The 14754-nt window shown below is 37.1% G+C and overlaps 3 protein-coding genes across 3 annotated transcripts; all 3 read left to right on the top strand.

The window, feature by feature from the left end:
* The first annotated feature begins 9259 nt into the window (after positions 1-9259).
* Positions 9260-11647, top strand: LOC114536661 (nephrocystin-3-like). The gene is made up of 2 exons (XM_028558013.1): positions 9260-9736; positions 10514-11647. Exons 1-2 carry the CDS (start codon positions 9260-9262, stop codon positions 11645-11647), a joined length of 1611 nt encoding a protein of 536 aa, XP_028413814.1.
* A 56-nt stretch (positions 11648-11703) lies between these two features.
* On the top strand, positions 11704-12509 carry LOC114536690 (nephrocystin-3-like). Its single transcript, XM_028558044.1, has one exon. It carries the CDS (start codon positions 11717-11719, stop codon positions 12494-12496), a length of 780 nt encoding a protein of 259 aa, XP_028413845.1. The 5' UTR covers positions 11704-11716; the 3' UTR covers positions 12497-12509.
* Positions 12510-12575: 66 nt separating this feature from the next.
* On the top strand, positions 12576-13778 carry LOC114536689 (kinesin light chain-like). The gene has a single exon (XM_028558043.1). It carries the CDS (start codon positions 12598-12600, stop codon positions 13759-13761), a length of 1164 nt encoding a protein of 387 aa, XP_028413844.1. The 5' UTR covers positions 12576-12597; the 3' UTR covers positions 13762-13778.
* Positions 13779-14754: the final 976 nt, after the last annotated feature.

Here is a 14754-nt window from a genome sequence, read left to right as displayed (position 1 = left end):
TGCAATGCAGCTGAGTCACCATTATTAAGTGATGAAGAACCTAAATCCGTAGCAGAAGCTTTGAACGGCAAGAACGGTGAGAAATGGAAGCTAGCTCTAGAAGCAGAATATGAATCATTGGTAAAAAGTGATACATGGGAGCTAGTTGAGCCACCTGATGACGCTTGCGTTGTCGGTTCAAAGTGGATTCTCAAAATAAAGCATAACGCTAACGGAGAAGTTGATCGATACAAAGCTAGGTTGGTCGCCTAGGGATACACACAAACGTACGGCATAGATTATGAAGAAGTGTTCTCACCGGTAGCTCGGTACTCTAGCATCAGAACATTGCTAGCACTCGCAAATGCACATGATCTGGAAATCCACCAAATGGATGTAACTACAGCATTCCTCAATGGATCACTTGAACACGAAATATACATGTCACAGCCAGAAGGTTTCGTTGATTCAAAACATCAAGATCATGTTTGCAAGCTGAAAAGAAGCTTGTATGGGCTGAAACAGTCAGCAAGATGTTGGAACCAAACCCTCAACGAATTCTTGGTAAAGATTGGATACCGAAAGAGCGATGCAGATAACTGTCTTTACGTGAAGTCAGTTAAACGTGATGATGGCGTCGTTAGTTTTGTGATTCTTGCAATCTATGTTGATGATATTATCCCAGTGTCCAACGACATCGAAATGCTCAACGCAGAGAAGAAATTGTTACAAGAAAAATTTCAAATGGTAGATCAAGGAGAAATACATTATATTCTGTGCATGTCCATCAAGAGAAATCGGTCAGAGAAGATCTTGTTTATAAATCAAGAGAAGTACCTAGAGAATGTCTTAGTTCGTTTTGGTATGAGTGATTGCAATCCTGTATCGACTCCACTCGAAACTGGGAAAACGTTTCGTAAGCGAACAGATGAAGACGAGCCATTCGATAAAGAAATCTATCAACAAGCAATTGGTTGCTTAACTTACGTATCAACCACCACCCGACCAGATATCACAGCTGCCGTTAGCATCTTGTCACAATACATGTCAGATCCTTCTAAAGACCATTGGTTTGGCATTAAACGTGTGCTGCGATATCTCAAGGGAACATTAACCTTTGGATTAAAATACGTACCGGCGAAAATGATTGCGACGCACATGGCTACTCCGATGCCAACTGGGCTGGCGACATAGACACTCGACGATCGACCAGTGGATATGTTTTTAAAGTAGCCGATGCTACAATAAGCTGGAGCAGCAAGAAGCAATCAACGGTTGCGAAGTCAACAACAGAAGCTGAATTCGTTGCCATGAGTCAGGCCAGTCAAGAGGCCATTTGGATACGAAGATTGCTATCTGATCTTGGTTGTAAGCCTGACACCCCTACCTTGATCAAAGAAGATTATCAAGGTGCAATAGAGATAGCGAGGAAGTTCCACAATAGGACTAAACACATTGATATAAATTTCTACTTCATAAGAGAAAGAATCATCTCAGAGGAAATCAAGGTCGAATATTGTTCGACGCATGACATGATCGCAGATATTATGACGAAAGCTTTACCAAAGCACAGATTCCAAAAACTTAGAAGCTCACTGAATATTTGTTCATTTTGAACCATATAGTTTACATTTGACATTTTACAGTTTTTTTTACTATGAACACAACTAATAAGTGGGAGTGTTAGGAATGTATATATTAAGTGTGTTCGTATTACGTCAGATAATTTATGCTAGTCACATGCTCTGTCTTTTATGTTGTATCCACGTTGTTGTTTGTAAAATACAAAGAGTTTTATGTTTTGTTCACGATAAAGTTTCGATAGTATCGGCCCATCCCTTTTACTAGCTCCTAGTGGCATATTTACTTTCAACTTCGCAGACTGAAAGACAAGTCGTTGTATTACACAGAATTAAATCGATTTTTATCTTCGTTCAAAAGCAAGGAACTCGACAAATAAGGTACTCAATAGCTATCGGAAGTCGATACTTTTTCTTGGTATCGGAGTGAGTATTGGTATCGGAAGTATGTATTGGTATCGGCCCATCCCTTTTACGAGCTCTAGTGGCATATTTACTTTCAACTTCGCAGACTGAAGGACGTTTGTATTACACAGAATTAAATCGATTTTTTATCTTCGTTCACAAGCAAGGAACTCGACAATGAGGTACTACATTATAGCAATGTTACCTAAACGGTTGATGTTGATTTTTTCCTGATTTTGTGAAAACATGATAGTCTGATCGGGACTTCCTGAATTCTGGCGTAATATCAGCCACATCGCGCAGGAATTAATATTATTATTTAGCACAGCTAGTAATAACTACATTTTTTTCTTTTTAACGTTGACTGCATTCGTCTGTGCCCATGTCTTACTCTATTAAAGACAATTATGATATTACTACAAAGTTCTACTACATCTCAGCGAGTCAGCGTCGCGCTTATTAGCTATTAGTGAGTTTTGTTTGAAAATACAACTGCAACGCCCCCAACGGCAACGGCCAAAATATATTCACCTCTAATGTTGCACACTGCCGTAGTTGGTGAAACGGCATCGTGACTTACACCAATTTCACGGTGCAAGACACGCGGTAACAGTTAATGTGTTCGATGTTGTTTGGAGTGTTACTGAGAAGCAACTTTGCTGTGACCATGTTTATGATATAATAACTGTTTCAGATAAAGGGAAACTTGAAGAGGCAAATCAAGTCGATACTAGCTCGTATTTTCTTTAATACCACAATATTAGGCCACGTAATTTACACTTTCTTTTGTCTTAAAGGATCAATGCCATTGTTGTAAGGACATTGCCGCTGCCGTTGTATTTCCTAGAATTAAAAGCGCAACTCATACTCAAACTCGTTGAGTATAGGAGATCTGAATCGCGTTGTAACGATTCCTGACGTAATTCCACTGGCGCAAGATCTTGATTTTCAATGTCTTACCTCAAATCATTCTGTTGATTAAAGTTAGGGCTTTTTCATTGATCATAATAACAGAATTTCTATGTCACTCATCACTCATGATGAGTGCAGCGAGAGTGAGCTTTATAATACAGGCGTTACAGTATTGTAAAATGTCGTTTATTCAGCGAGAACACTTGCACTGAGTGGTGAATGGCGCACTGTTGAAGGTTTTGATCGACTTAGAAGAAGAATGGCTTACCAAACGAAATCCCCAAATCATCACAGATTTCGTAGCTATTGCGAATTATGTACTCACTGTACTGTATATGACTAAAATAGGGTGTGAATTCCTGCATCAATGTGAAGTACGCACGACATTCAACACGCATTCAACACCATATTCAAACACCATGTGACTCATTTCAATCATTCAAACGTTCGAAATTCAAATTGCATTTTGAACATTTAAGCATTATTTTAAAAAATAAAACTGTAATTCGATATATAGGAATATAAACTTCTAATATTTTGTTTTATTTTCTATTTATAAACTTCTAATATTTTGCTTTATTTTCTATTTACGCGAGGTAGGAGATCTTTTACAATAGATTAACTAATGTTCATTGATGTTAGTTTTCTGGCTTCGTTCTTCTCTTCTCTTAAAATATTCGTCGTTGCTGTTCTTGTCTTTGGTCGTTGGTTCTGTAAAGGTTGAGCTTCTCTAATGATTCATATGCTTTTTACTCCGCTAGTCTACTGAAGGTTGGGGATGCTTTTTACTCCGCTAGTCCACAGAAACTTGCACACGTCATCAACTAGAGTGGCTGATCCTTATCCAACCAACCAGCGCTGTTAGTTAGAAATGTGGGTTGGCGTTAGAAGCTCGTTCCAGCTCTCATATCTTGTTTATATAAGGCGTTGTCGCACTAGTCGAGTTGGTCTTTAGCTCTATCGTCAATACTTTCAAATGTTCATAACTTAAAATATTTATCATCAACAACCATTAAAATTATCAAACATTGTTTCTGTGAATCTTTTTATAACTTAACTACCTATTCTTCTATTTTAATCGAATTAAGCTTTCTCTGACCTAATCCTTAAAATGCTCGACCGCGCATTATAAAAAACACAGTTGATTGACATAGAGCTTCGCAGCTGCCTCAAGCATGCATATTTTCAAATGTGACAGTTAAACTTGGCAACGACATACGACTGTTGATCCAGGTGCGCACGTTGTGACAGGAGATTGATATTTTCACCTCACTATTTATTCAATCCCACGAAATGTCATGCATGAAAGGAAATGTGATTAATGATTGCGAATGGGTCGGAAGTTAGGCTTGGTGGAAAACATGGATCCCGGACTACGGACCACGGACTACAGACCACGGACTACGGACTACGGAACAAGGGTGAATCATGTTAGCCAGTGTGTTTGTTTACATTTTTCCTCCTTGACCAATCAGACTGCGTGAAATTCGAAATATACGAACAAAAGGAGTGGGAAAATAACACCATGTTCTAAGCCCTCCGTGCCATTCAATATTAAACTTTTCACCTCAAAACTAACAAATTGTGACAAAGCGTGACTTTTTCTTTAATTTCCTTGTGGGGATTTTGTAAATTCGATGCACAACGCGAAATATTTATGTTTGAATAACCGTGTGTCAACGCGCGTAAAATAGCAGACACCTCAGTATAGCCTGTCTTTAAAACGCATATGAAATACTTTGTCAGACTCTATAAATTTTGTACTTTAAACGTATTTCCTTCCAGTAGACTGACTACAGTGTAGTTAGGACCCTATTCTGTGGTACAGAGTAATATCTTTCTCGTCGGAACACGTCAGAGTTAAAAGTGTAGTGTTATTATTAGATATCACATCACTCATATCCGGTTGGATTCTTGGAAGAGGAAACTAAAGCCCAAGGGGTTATCCAAGAAATTGTTTACTGTTGTTTAATTCTGTTTGTTTTCTGTATCATCGTCGTAGCCGTCGTCGTCTTAAGGATCACTCTCTTCGTCGCTGTGTTCGCTTCGTCAACGCTGATATTTGCAGGAGAAAACACAGCCTTGTTTGCCGTCTTGCCAAGAGCTTCAACTTTTGCCAAAAACGTTGCTTGACAAACTGGGCAATGGCTAATGATAGGCAGAACACATTCAATGTGAAACAAATGTCCACATCCACGGAAAGCATTCCAAATAAAGGGGGCTCACTTTTGTGCAGGTAGGCAAATCGCATTTTCAATGGTGGAAATATTTTGGAAGTACGTCCGTGGTCCGTAGTCCGTGGTCCGTAGTCCGTAGTCCGTGGTCCGTAGTCCGTGGTCCGTAGTCTGTAGTCCGTGGTCCGTAGTCCGGGGTCCGTGTTTTCCACCAAGCCCGGAAGTTATATTTACTCAGGCGTCTTGTGGCAAAAATCATTCACTAATCCCTGTCATGCTATTGATATTCCTATTTTTACAGCTATTTTTATATGCGTATCTCTAAACTCAATAAAGCCTTGCGTAACAATTTTAACAAAACACACAAAATCAGCGTAGGATATATACTCCAAAAAAGAGATTTTGTACCACTATATTTATTACTAATTTCACGTTTCGCTCTGCCAAGAACATTTCTTAATATTCTAAGCCGCTATTTCATAGAATTTCTTCAGAACTTTCGTACGCTGCAAAAACAGATGGGTCAAAATGACCCCCAAAACAGAATGATTAAAATGAGTCACATGGTGTTTTTGAATATCGTCGGTTCGAAATATTTCACAGGAATAAAGATGTGTTGCCGATATATGTACTGGTCGATATGACGATATTTGCATCGCGAAGCGTTGTGTACAAAGAACGCTTTTTATATAAAGAGAAAAAACCCTGTACAATAATAAACAAATAATATAATGTCACGTCGTTCAGGAATTATTACTTCATACAAATGAGAATAACCGACGTTGGCATATGCTTTGCCAAATACTAGGGGGTTTATCGCAATCTACATTTAAGGTGTCGGCCCAACAGCAGCACGGCCCGAGTCACGTGAGTCAAAGGAATAAATAATTTTTGGTCAAAAAGTTTTCTAACGAAACGAAAGAAGTCGATAGCGTCAAGTTGAGCGGATAGAGTTTGTAGATCGTAAACCTTAAAAATCGATCATAAAAGATCGTAAAAAAATAAGCAATAAAGGAGCTAATTATTAAGTAAGCTAGCTTATATACCAAAATAGGGTTTTATTTCCTGCTGACTTCCAGGCGTTTTCACAGAACTGTGATGACGATGAAGTGGATATAATTATTTCGATCTTATTTTGCCCCTGTTTCGCAGAAAATATTGCGTCAGTTAGCTTTTCTTACTTTCATATCGGAAAGTACGTTTGAACCCCTAAACTGTTTAAAACTACTGTAGGAAACAATAGATCTTTATATTCTAAATTAATTTATTTGATTGGTTGGTTAATTAAGTCATGTGAACGGGTCGGATAAGGTTGCACTATCACACGTGGGAGGCACTATTGTGAAATCAGCCAAGCTGACAACATGTAAATTATGTTGGCTTGTGACTTGTGTTTTAAATAAATAACAAGACGCCCGTTCTGGAGTTCACTCACGTGCCAATCTTTAATATAAAGCTTCTGAAAATAAACAATACAGTTCATACTCATTTATATGCTTTGCGAACCTAAATGTTGTTCGATCGCGACATTCAGAAGCACATCGTGCTTTAAAAAGTATAGAAGTTCAATTGTTCAAAAATGTTAATAAACCGCATGATACGTTCACTTTGTCTTACTCTTACACTTTGGAATTCGCGCTTATATAGCTATATTAAATGTTCAATCCCGTGCAAACTGCGACGTGTCAACGCGCCCATACAAGCACGACCACATCTTGGGAGGCAAAACTGTTACGTAGATAATTATGGTCACATACCGTACACTTTTCAAATACTAGTATATTTCGCGCCAAAACACACTTGCGACGACGAAAATAAAAAAAAAAAAAACAAAAGAAAACCGAGGCGAATTTTCAACTCCGTCGCTGACGCCGGAGTAATTATCTGAAAATCAAAGAGTTCAACGCTTTTTATATAGCTACCTTAATTGCTACCTAATACTTGCCATAGTTTCATTTCACAGTTCATGTTATTACAACATCGCGGCATAAGCTATGCAAGTGCTCTGAAGTAAATTGAGCAGTAAATTGAGCAATTTATTTACTCACATGGCTAATTCAATTGATTTACGCGGACTTAATTTACTTTTTAGACTTTTTTTTGAAAAATATAAAAATCTTTTCATGCCATATTGCAAGCCAAGCTGCTCTGATCACTACTATAGTTACCCAGACCAGGCACACTCAATGGTAGATTTTTGTAAAAACGATAACAAACTAGGTTTTAACACTAGAACGACGGAATTGGTTTTGCCTCGGAGCTGAACCTCGAATATATAAAACGTTTCCTGTAAAAAACGTTTTACAGACTGTAAAAATATAAAACTTCTACGATCAATCTATTTTAAACAGTCGCTATTTTACTTAGACTATACGGAATACAACACTTCACGTTCAGGATGCCAATTGTCTTTAAAGTAAACCATGAAAAGTTTATCAATTACCCTTTCTTGCGTGCTTTATATATTTTTTTTCTTTATATTTTTTTGAGAAAAATATTCAGCGTCGATTAGGGAGACATATAAGTTTGCAACCTTGAAATTTTCAAAACAGAATAAATCGTGATTTTTTGGTACAAGGCATCTTAAATGCTATAATTTTATATATTAAATTTAATTACAAGAATTTATTATGTACAAGTTTTAAATTTTATAAATAGTCTTTTCAAATAATTGAAAAGACTATTTATAAAAGATCGTTTGAATCGTTCAGTTTTAATTTGAAGTGGAATAAAAATATGTCCCCTTTGTCTTAAGCCTCTCTGTTTATAACTAGGAAGCAATATGTATAGTTCATAATCTAGATTTGATACAATATATACCACTTATTAACCGAATTTGAGGTTCCAGTACGGACCGAACGTATTCGGTTAATAAGGGATTTATTATATGGCATACAATATTTAGTTTATTTATTTATACAATGCGCTGCAGCATTCTTGCCGGCTCTTTCGCAGCCAGTCGCCAAGCAAGCACTGAAGTGTCTTCAAAAACTTTGTTTTTTACTCGTTAAATAAGAATGATACAGTAATAATTATAAACAAAAATCAAAGATGAATAAATATAATATTCACATGTACCAAATAATGCTCTTCTTCGTCCATTCTCCGTCGATATTTTTCGTGTCAAAAATAAAAGTGCAAGCTTGTTTTTGTTCAAAAATATGAGAGTTGGACCGTTACTACGGCAACGGTCCAATACTGGGGGATTCCAGACCGGTAAAGAACCAATCAGCGCACGCCATTTTAGTCACGAGACCGCGTGCCATATAATAATGCTAAATAATTTTCTCTCCTTAAAGCTTCGATAATTTCAGATATCGTGATATTCTTTGTTGCATGCATAGCCACAACGTTAAGCCCGCCAGAAGAACTTGTCTATACGATCTAAATAAAAATTATTTGTTTTGGGATGCAGAGCTCCACGCTTTAATGCAGTAATAAAAGAGTTGCATGATTAACGAGTAACGATATTACCAAGACAGAGCCTTCACCATCGTTCCAGCATCATTGATTTACGCGGAATTTTTTATGAATGCTTAATACAAACAGACTCATAACTTCCTGTAACCACGTTTTTTTTTATATCAGCCTTGTTTTCAGTATAGGCATAAACCTGTAGCCTAGAAGTGCATTTAGCTGAGCCTATGCACAGATCAGACACGATTTTCTGCAGATTTTTAATTTTTTTCCAGCATATAAATTTTGTCATAAGATTCAGTTTGAGAACTACTTAAGGCCACTCTTTACCTTCAATGACTGCTTTTGTGACCATTTGTCGGCTGGTTTTCATTGCCGGAAAAGAAATTCGGGAAGTTTTTATTCGATTTGTATGTCTTATCAAATCTCACTCCTGACACCATATTTCGACAGGCGTCATTCTATATTTACATATGACTGACGTCATATTTGTTCACTGATCCCAAATTTTAACTGGATATCTAACAAATTCATTTCATTTCATGTCGTTTCATTTTCAAAATCAAATTTATTTCAATTCGTTTCAATTCAAACCATACTTTTTCAAAATCATAATTCTGATTAATAAATGAACCAAGAAGCTATCCTCAAATCCAGGGGCGGCGGGCATTTTTTCAGGGACAGCGGGCAAGGGCGGACTCCATTAAAAAATACTCATTTTGTATATAAAATACAGCAGCTGGTTATGTTGATTTTTGTTTCTTTCAGTTCTACGCTTAAGATATTTGCTCAATGGAAGAATCAGCTTCAGCTGCTGGAGAAGCTCTGCGTATTGTAGCAACTGGAGGGATATTTAACATCGATATTAGCACTTCCAAAGTAGAAGTGGCAGGAAAGTTGTGTGATATAGCACGAGAAGTGGGCAACACAGTGGGGCATGGAGTGGGACAAGGATTGGGGCAGGGATTGGGACTAGGAGTTGGACTAGGAATTGGACTAGGAGTTGGAATAGTTCTAAGTCTAGGCGCCCTGTATTTTGGTTTTCCAGCATTGAAGCCAATAATTGATGATGCAATTACTAAGGGCGTTGGTGGGAAACGCGATGATCAAGACGTTCGTGACATTCGACCAGGATGTTTGCATTTTGAGTTACATTGTTTCACAGACGAAAGGTTTCTGGAAGTATTAGCGGATTACGAATCAGGAAGGATGAAGGAACGCTTGCAGGAAGAATTTTCTCTGGTTGGAATTAAAGTGGAAGGACTGGAGGTGAAGATTGAAAATATGGAGGTGGTGAATGAAAAAAAAGCTAATTGGAGGTAAATGATGAAGGTTTATTTTTTAGATTATTATAAAGATAGCTTCGTAATATTCGGCATTGCTGAAAGCATAGCTGTGGCGTAGCCAGCACGATAATTGGGGCCCATATTGATACAAATCTTTACATTTCAGCAAGATAATATCAATTTCTATAAAGAAGCAGGAAGTTTTAACTGGGGTCATTAGTATAAACACTGTCTCAATGTCTGTGCACGTTGCAATGGCTGAACTGGCATGCATATTATTATACATTATCAATATTTACCACAAACAAATTGATATGTTCATGTCACGCATGATTAATTTCTTGTCAAGTCGATTGTCTTTGGAGTCTGCTAACATGAGTATAAATTTCTTGTCTCGTTGCTGGATGCTAAGGGCGCCGGTATTCGTCATTTTTTTTAAATACAACACGCAATATGATTGCCCCGAAAAGTGTATAAAAACATTCTGCCCAATCACATTGCGTGTTGTATTTAAAAAAATGACGAATACTGTACTGCAAAGCGAAATAACCTGTGTTGCTATTGTTATTTGCCTCTAAATTCTGTCTGTATTGAATGTCAAAAGAACTTGTGATGATAGTAAAACCGATTCTATCGGCGATGATACAGTCTACACATACACTTTGGATCTAAATTCGATCTTATATCTTTTTGGAGTTTCTTTTTGTTCCGCCATACTAGGTGCATTTATGTAGTTTATTGAGTGAATTACTATTTTTAGTATACTCCGACTTCATTATACACCGTGAATTCGGTCGAAAGCATTGGAATCACACAACATGATCATGAAGTGGAAGACTACAACCAGTCATTAGAGTCGAAACAAAAAGCTCTTAAAACAAGATTGAAATTACTTGAAGAAGTTCATCCGGACCCCGCTGACAGTTATGAAAGCATTGGAGTAACACAACATAAGATGAAAGATTACCAATCAACATTGAAGGCGAAACAAAAAGCTCTTGAAATCAAATTAAAGCTATTTGGAGAAGATCATCCTGCAACAGCTGACTGTTATGAAAGCATTGGAAAGACACAAAATAGTATGGAAGATTACAAATCATCATTAGAATCTAAACAAAAAGCTTTTACAATCAGGTTAAAGCTGATTGGAGAAGATCATCCTGCAACAGCTTACAGTTATGAAAGCACTGAAAAGACACTAAACAGCATGGAAGATTACAACTCATCATTGGAGTCTAAAAAAAAAGCTCTTAATATAAGGTTAAAGCTGTTTGGAGAAGACCATCCCGCAACAGCTGACAGTTATGAAAGCATTGGAAAGACACAAAAAAGCATGGAAGATTACAAGTTATCATTGGAGTCGAAACAAAAAGCTCATAAAATCAGGTTGAAGCTATTTGGAGAAAACCATCCCGCAACAGCCGACAGTTATGAAAGCATTGGAAAGACACTAAAGAGCATGGAAGATTACAAGTCATCATTGGAGTCGAAACAAAAAGCTCATAAAATCACGTTAAAGCTATTTGGAGAGAACCATCCCGCAACAGCTGACAGTTATGAAAGCACTGGAAAGACACTAAAGAGCATGGAAGATTACAAGTCATCATTGCAGACGAAACAAAAAGCTCATAAAATCAGGTTGAAGCTATTTGGAGAAAACCATCCCGCAACAGCTGACAGTTATGAAAGCACTGGAAAGACGCAAAATGGCATGGAAGATTACAGGTCATCATTGGAGTCGAAACAAAAAGCTCTTGAAATCAGGTTAAAGCTATTTGGGGAAGATCATCCTCCAACAGCTGACATCTATGAAAGCATTGGAAAAACACAAAATAGCATGGAAGATTACAAGTCATCACTGGAGTCGAAACAAAAAGCTCTTCAAATCAGGTAAAATGTATTTGGAGAAGATCATCCCGCAACAACTGACATTTATGAAAGCATTGGAAAGACACAAAATGGCATGGAAGATTACAAGTCATCATTGGAGTCGAAACAAAAAGCTCATAAAATCACGTTAAAGCTATTTGGAGAGAACCATCCCGCAACAGCTGACAGTTATGAAAGCATTGGAAAGACACAAAATAGCATGGGAGATTACAAGTCATCATTGGAGTCGAAACAAAAAGCTCTTGAAATCAGGTTAAAGCTATTTGGAGAAGATCATCCTGCAACAGCTGACATTTATGAAAGCATTGGAAAGACACAAAATGGCATGGAAGATTACAAATCATCATTAGAGTCGAAACAAAAAGCTCTTCAAATCAGGTTAAAGCTATTTGGAGAAGATCATCTTGCAACAGCTAGTAGTTATGAAAGCATTGGAAATACACAAAATGGCATGGAAGATTACAAATCATCATTAGAATGTAAACAAAAAGCTCTTAAAATCAGGTTAAAGCTATTCGGAGAAAACCATCCTGCAACAGCTGACATTTATGAAAGCATTGGAATGACACAAAATACCATGAAAGATTACAAGTCATCATTGGAGTCAAAACAAAAAGCTCTTAAAATCGGGTTAAAGCTATTTGGAGAAGATCATTCTACAACAGCTGACAGTTATGAAAGCATTGGAAAGACACAATATAACATGCAAGATTACAAATCAACATTGCAGTCTGAACAAAAAGCTCTTGAAATCAGGTTGAAACTATTTGGAGAAGACCATTCTGCAACGGTGACAGTTATGAAAACATTGGAAAGACACAAAATCGCATGGAAGATTACAACTCATCATTAGAATCTAAACAAAAAGCTCTTAAAATCAGGTTAAAGCTATTTGGAGAAGATCATCCCGCAACAGCTGACAGTTAGGAAAGCATTGGAAAGACACAAAAAAGCATGGAAGATTACAACTCATCATTACAATCTAAACAAAAAGCTCTTAAAATCAGGTTAAAGCTATTTGGAGAAGATCATCCCGCAACAGCTGAAAGTTATGAAAGCATTGGAAACACACAAAATAGCATGGAAGATTACAAATCATCATTGGGGTCGAAACAAAAAGCTCTTAAAATCCGGTTAAAGCTATTTGGAGAAAATCTTGCCACAGCTAATAATTATCTTACAATTTCTCTCACACAACTTGGACTAAATGATTTCATGTCAGCATTAGAGTCTCTTCAAACAGCTCTTAAAATCAGGTTAAAATTTTCTGGAGAAGATCATCCTGAAACAGCTAATATTTATGTAATCATGGGAATGTTGCAACATTTTATGAAAGATTACCAGTCATCATTGGAATCGAGGCAAAAAGCTCTTAAGATTAGGTTAAAGTTATTAGGAGAAGACCATCCCGCTTCAGCTCACAGTTATGAAAGCATTGGAAAGACACAAAATAGCATGGGAGATTACAAGTCATCATTGGAGTCGAAATTAAAAGCTCTTCAAATCAGGTTAAAGCTATTTGGAGAAGTCCATCCCGCAACAGCTGACAGTTATGAAAGCATTGGAAATACGCAACATGAAATGGGAGATTACAAGCCAGCATTGGAGTCGTTTCAAAAATCTCTTGACATTCAATTAAAACGAAATGAGGAATATTTTCTTGACAGTGGGGACGTTTGTGACAATTTTGAAATAACACAACAGGCAGTGAAAGATTACAAGTCAACATTAGATTCGTATCAACAAGCTCTTGAAAAGCTCTATGTAGTAGAACATTCTGATAAGACTGAAAGTTTTCAAAACATTGCAATTCTAAAACTAGAGATAGAACGCTTAAAGCTATTGTTAGAAACTAGGCATGAGACGCTTCAAATGAGATTAAGATCTTTACGAAAGGGAAATTCTGACACGAATGACGGACGTCGAAGTATTGGAGCTATGCCAGAAAGCCCGAGAGATAGCAATTTGATATTAGGGTCAGGAGAAACAAAAAAAGAAGAAGATGAAGTAAATATGTTTTTAAAACTTTGGCGTTTTCTAGAAAAAACTAAAATAAAGTTTAAGAGTCTATATAAACCTTTAAAAGACAAAACCTTTAAAACGGGATTCAAAAATTGAATACACTTAATATTACTATGGTTACTACGAAACTATTGGTGCATAAACACAAGAGTGTCAATCCTAGGGGGATATTATCCCCCCATAAATATCCCCCCATATCTACCTATTTTATAGTAAAATATTAAGTAATCTATTTTTGCATTGCATCGCTGGATTTGCTGCTCGCGATCGCAATCATTGCCATTTTTATTACGAAATGTAGCTAGTACATAACGCATTAATCTAGCCAATATGATTCATTTTAAAAGTGCCTCCCCCTGAAATTTTTAGTTGGATTGACGCTCTTGCGTGCACATTGTCTTGTGTAGAACGATGACATATTATGACGAATTATGACAACATTATTAAATAAATTTGTTTAACTATTGTGGTTGTCTAATACGGGAGCCTGCAGTTGTCTAATACGGAGCCTGCTTAAAATGAGTGGGAGGGTCATGAGTGGGGGGGGAGTTTTATTATTAATAAAGTGAACATCGCATAAAACTATAGACTACTTACGTAACATAAAAAAATATTGGGTGCATACAGGGAGCCAGACAGCAAAATTGGGGGAGCAAATGCCCTTTCTCCTAGCGCGATCACTGGGAAACCGGCACAAAAATGTTACCATCGACAGGGGGAGGGTGTTACAGCGGAGACTGCGGTGTCACTTCGAGTTCCCATAAGCGGAAAATTTTGATTTCAAGTAACCATTTTCAGTAGACGATAACTTGGTTATTTCAGGTCGTATTGATATACGAAAGATATAATCGAAAACCTAATAATAGGCTAGTCTTTATTGCCATACAAAAATTTTATCATTTACTCTAGTATTTTATGTGGCAGCAGTCTGTTAAAGTTGAATTCGAACTTTTTTTATACACTCTGTGTCGTATGTGTTGGCTTTGTGTTTCGTGAAAAATATGGGCAATTTCGTACCATTTGCTCACTCCTCTTTAGCATAAGTGAGGGTGGAAGTAATTAAGGTTGACCCACACTCAAATCATACGA

This window comes from Dendronephthya gigantea, unplaced genomic scaffold (genome assembly GCF_004324835.1).
Source record: "Dendronephthya gigantea isolate DGI-Jeju-01 unplaced genomic scaffold, DenGig_1.0 000142F, whole genome shotgun sequence".
Classification (NCBI taxonomy): Eukaryota; Metazoa; Cnidaria; class Anthozoa; order Malacalcyonacea; family Nephtheidae; genus Dendronephthya; species Dendronephthya gigantea.
Note: the sequence above shows the minus strand (reverse complement) of the source record. Positions and strands in the feature narration are given on the sequence as shown.

Coding starts and splice junctions, on each gene's coding strand:
- LOC114536661 (XM_028558013.1), top strand. CDS start 9,260: ATGGAAGAATCAGCTTCAGCTGCTGGAGAAGCTCTGCGTATTGTAGCA. Junction 9,737..10,513: donor TTAAAGTGGAAGGACTGGAG/GTGAAGATTGAA, acceptor TACTATTTTTAG/TATACTCCGACTTCATTATA.
- LOC114536690 (XM_028558044.1), top strand. CDS start 11,717: ATGGAAGATTACAAGTCATCATTGGAGTCGAAACAAAAAGCTCATAAA.
- LOC114536689 (XM_028558043.1), top strand. CDS start 12,598: ATGGAAGATTACAACTCATCATTACAATCTAAACAAAAAGCTCTTAAA.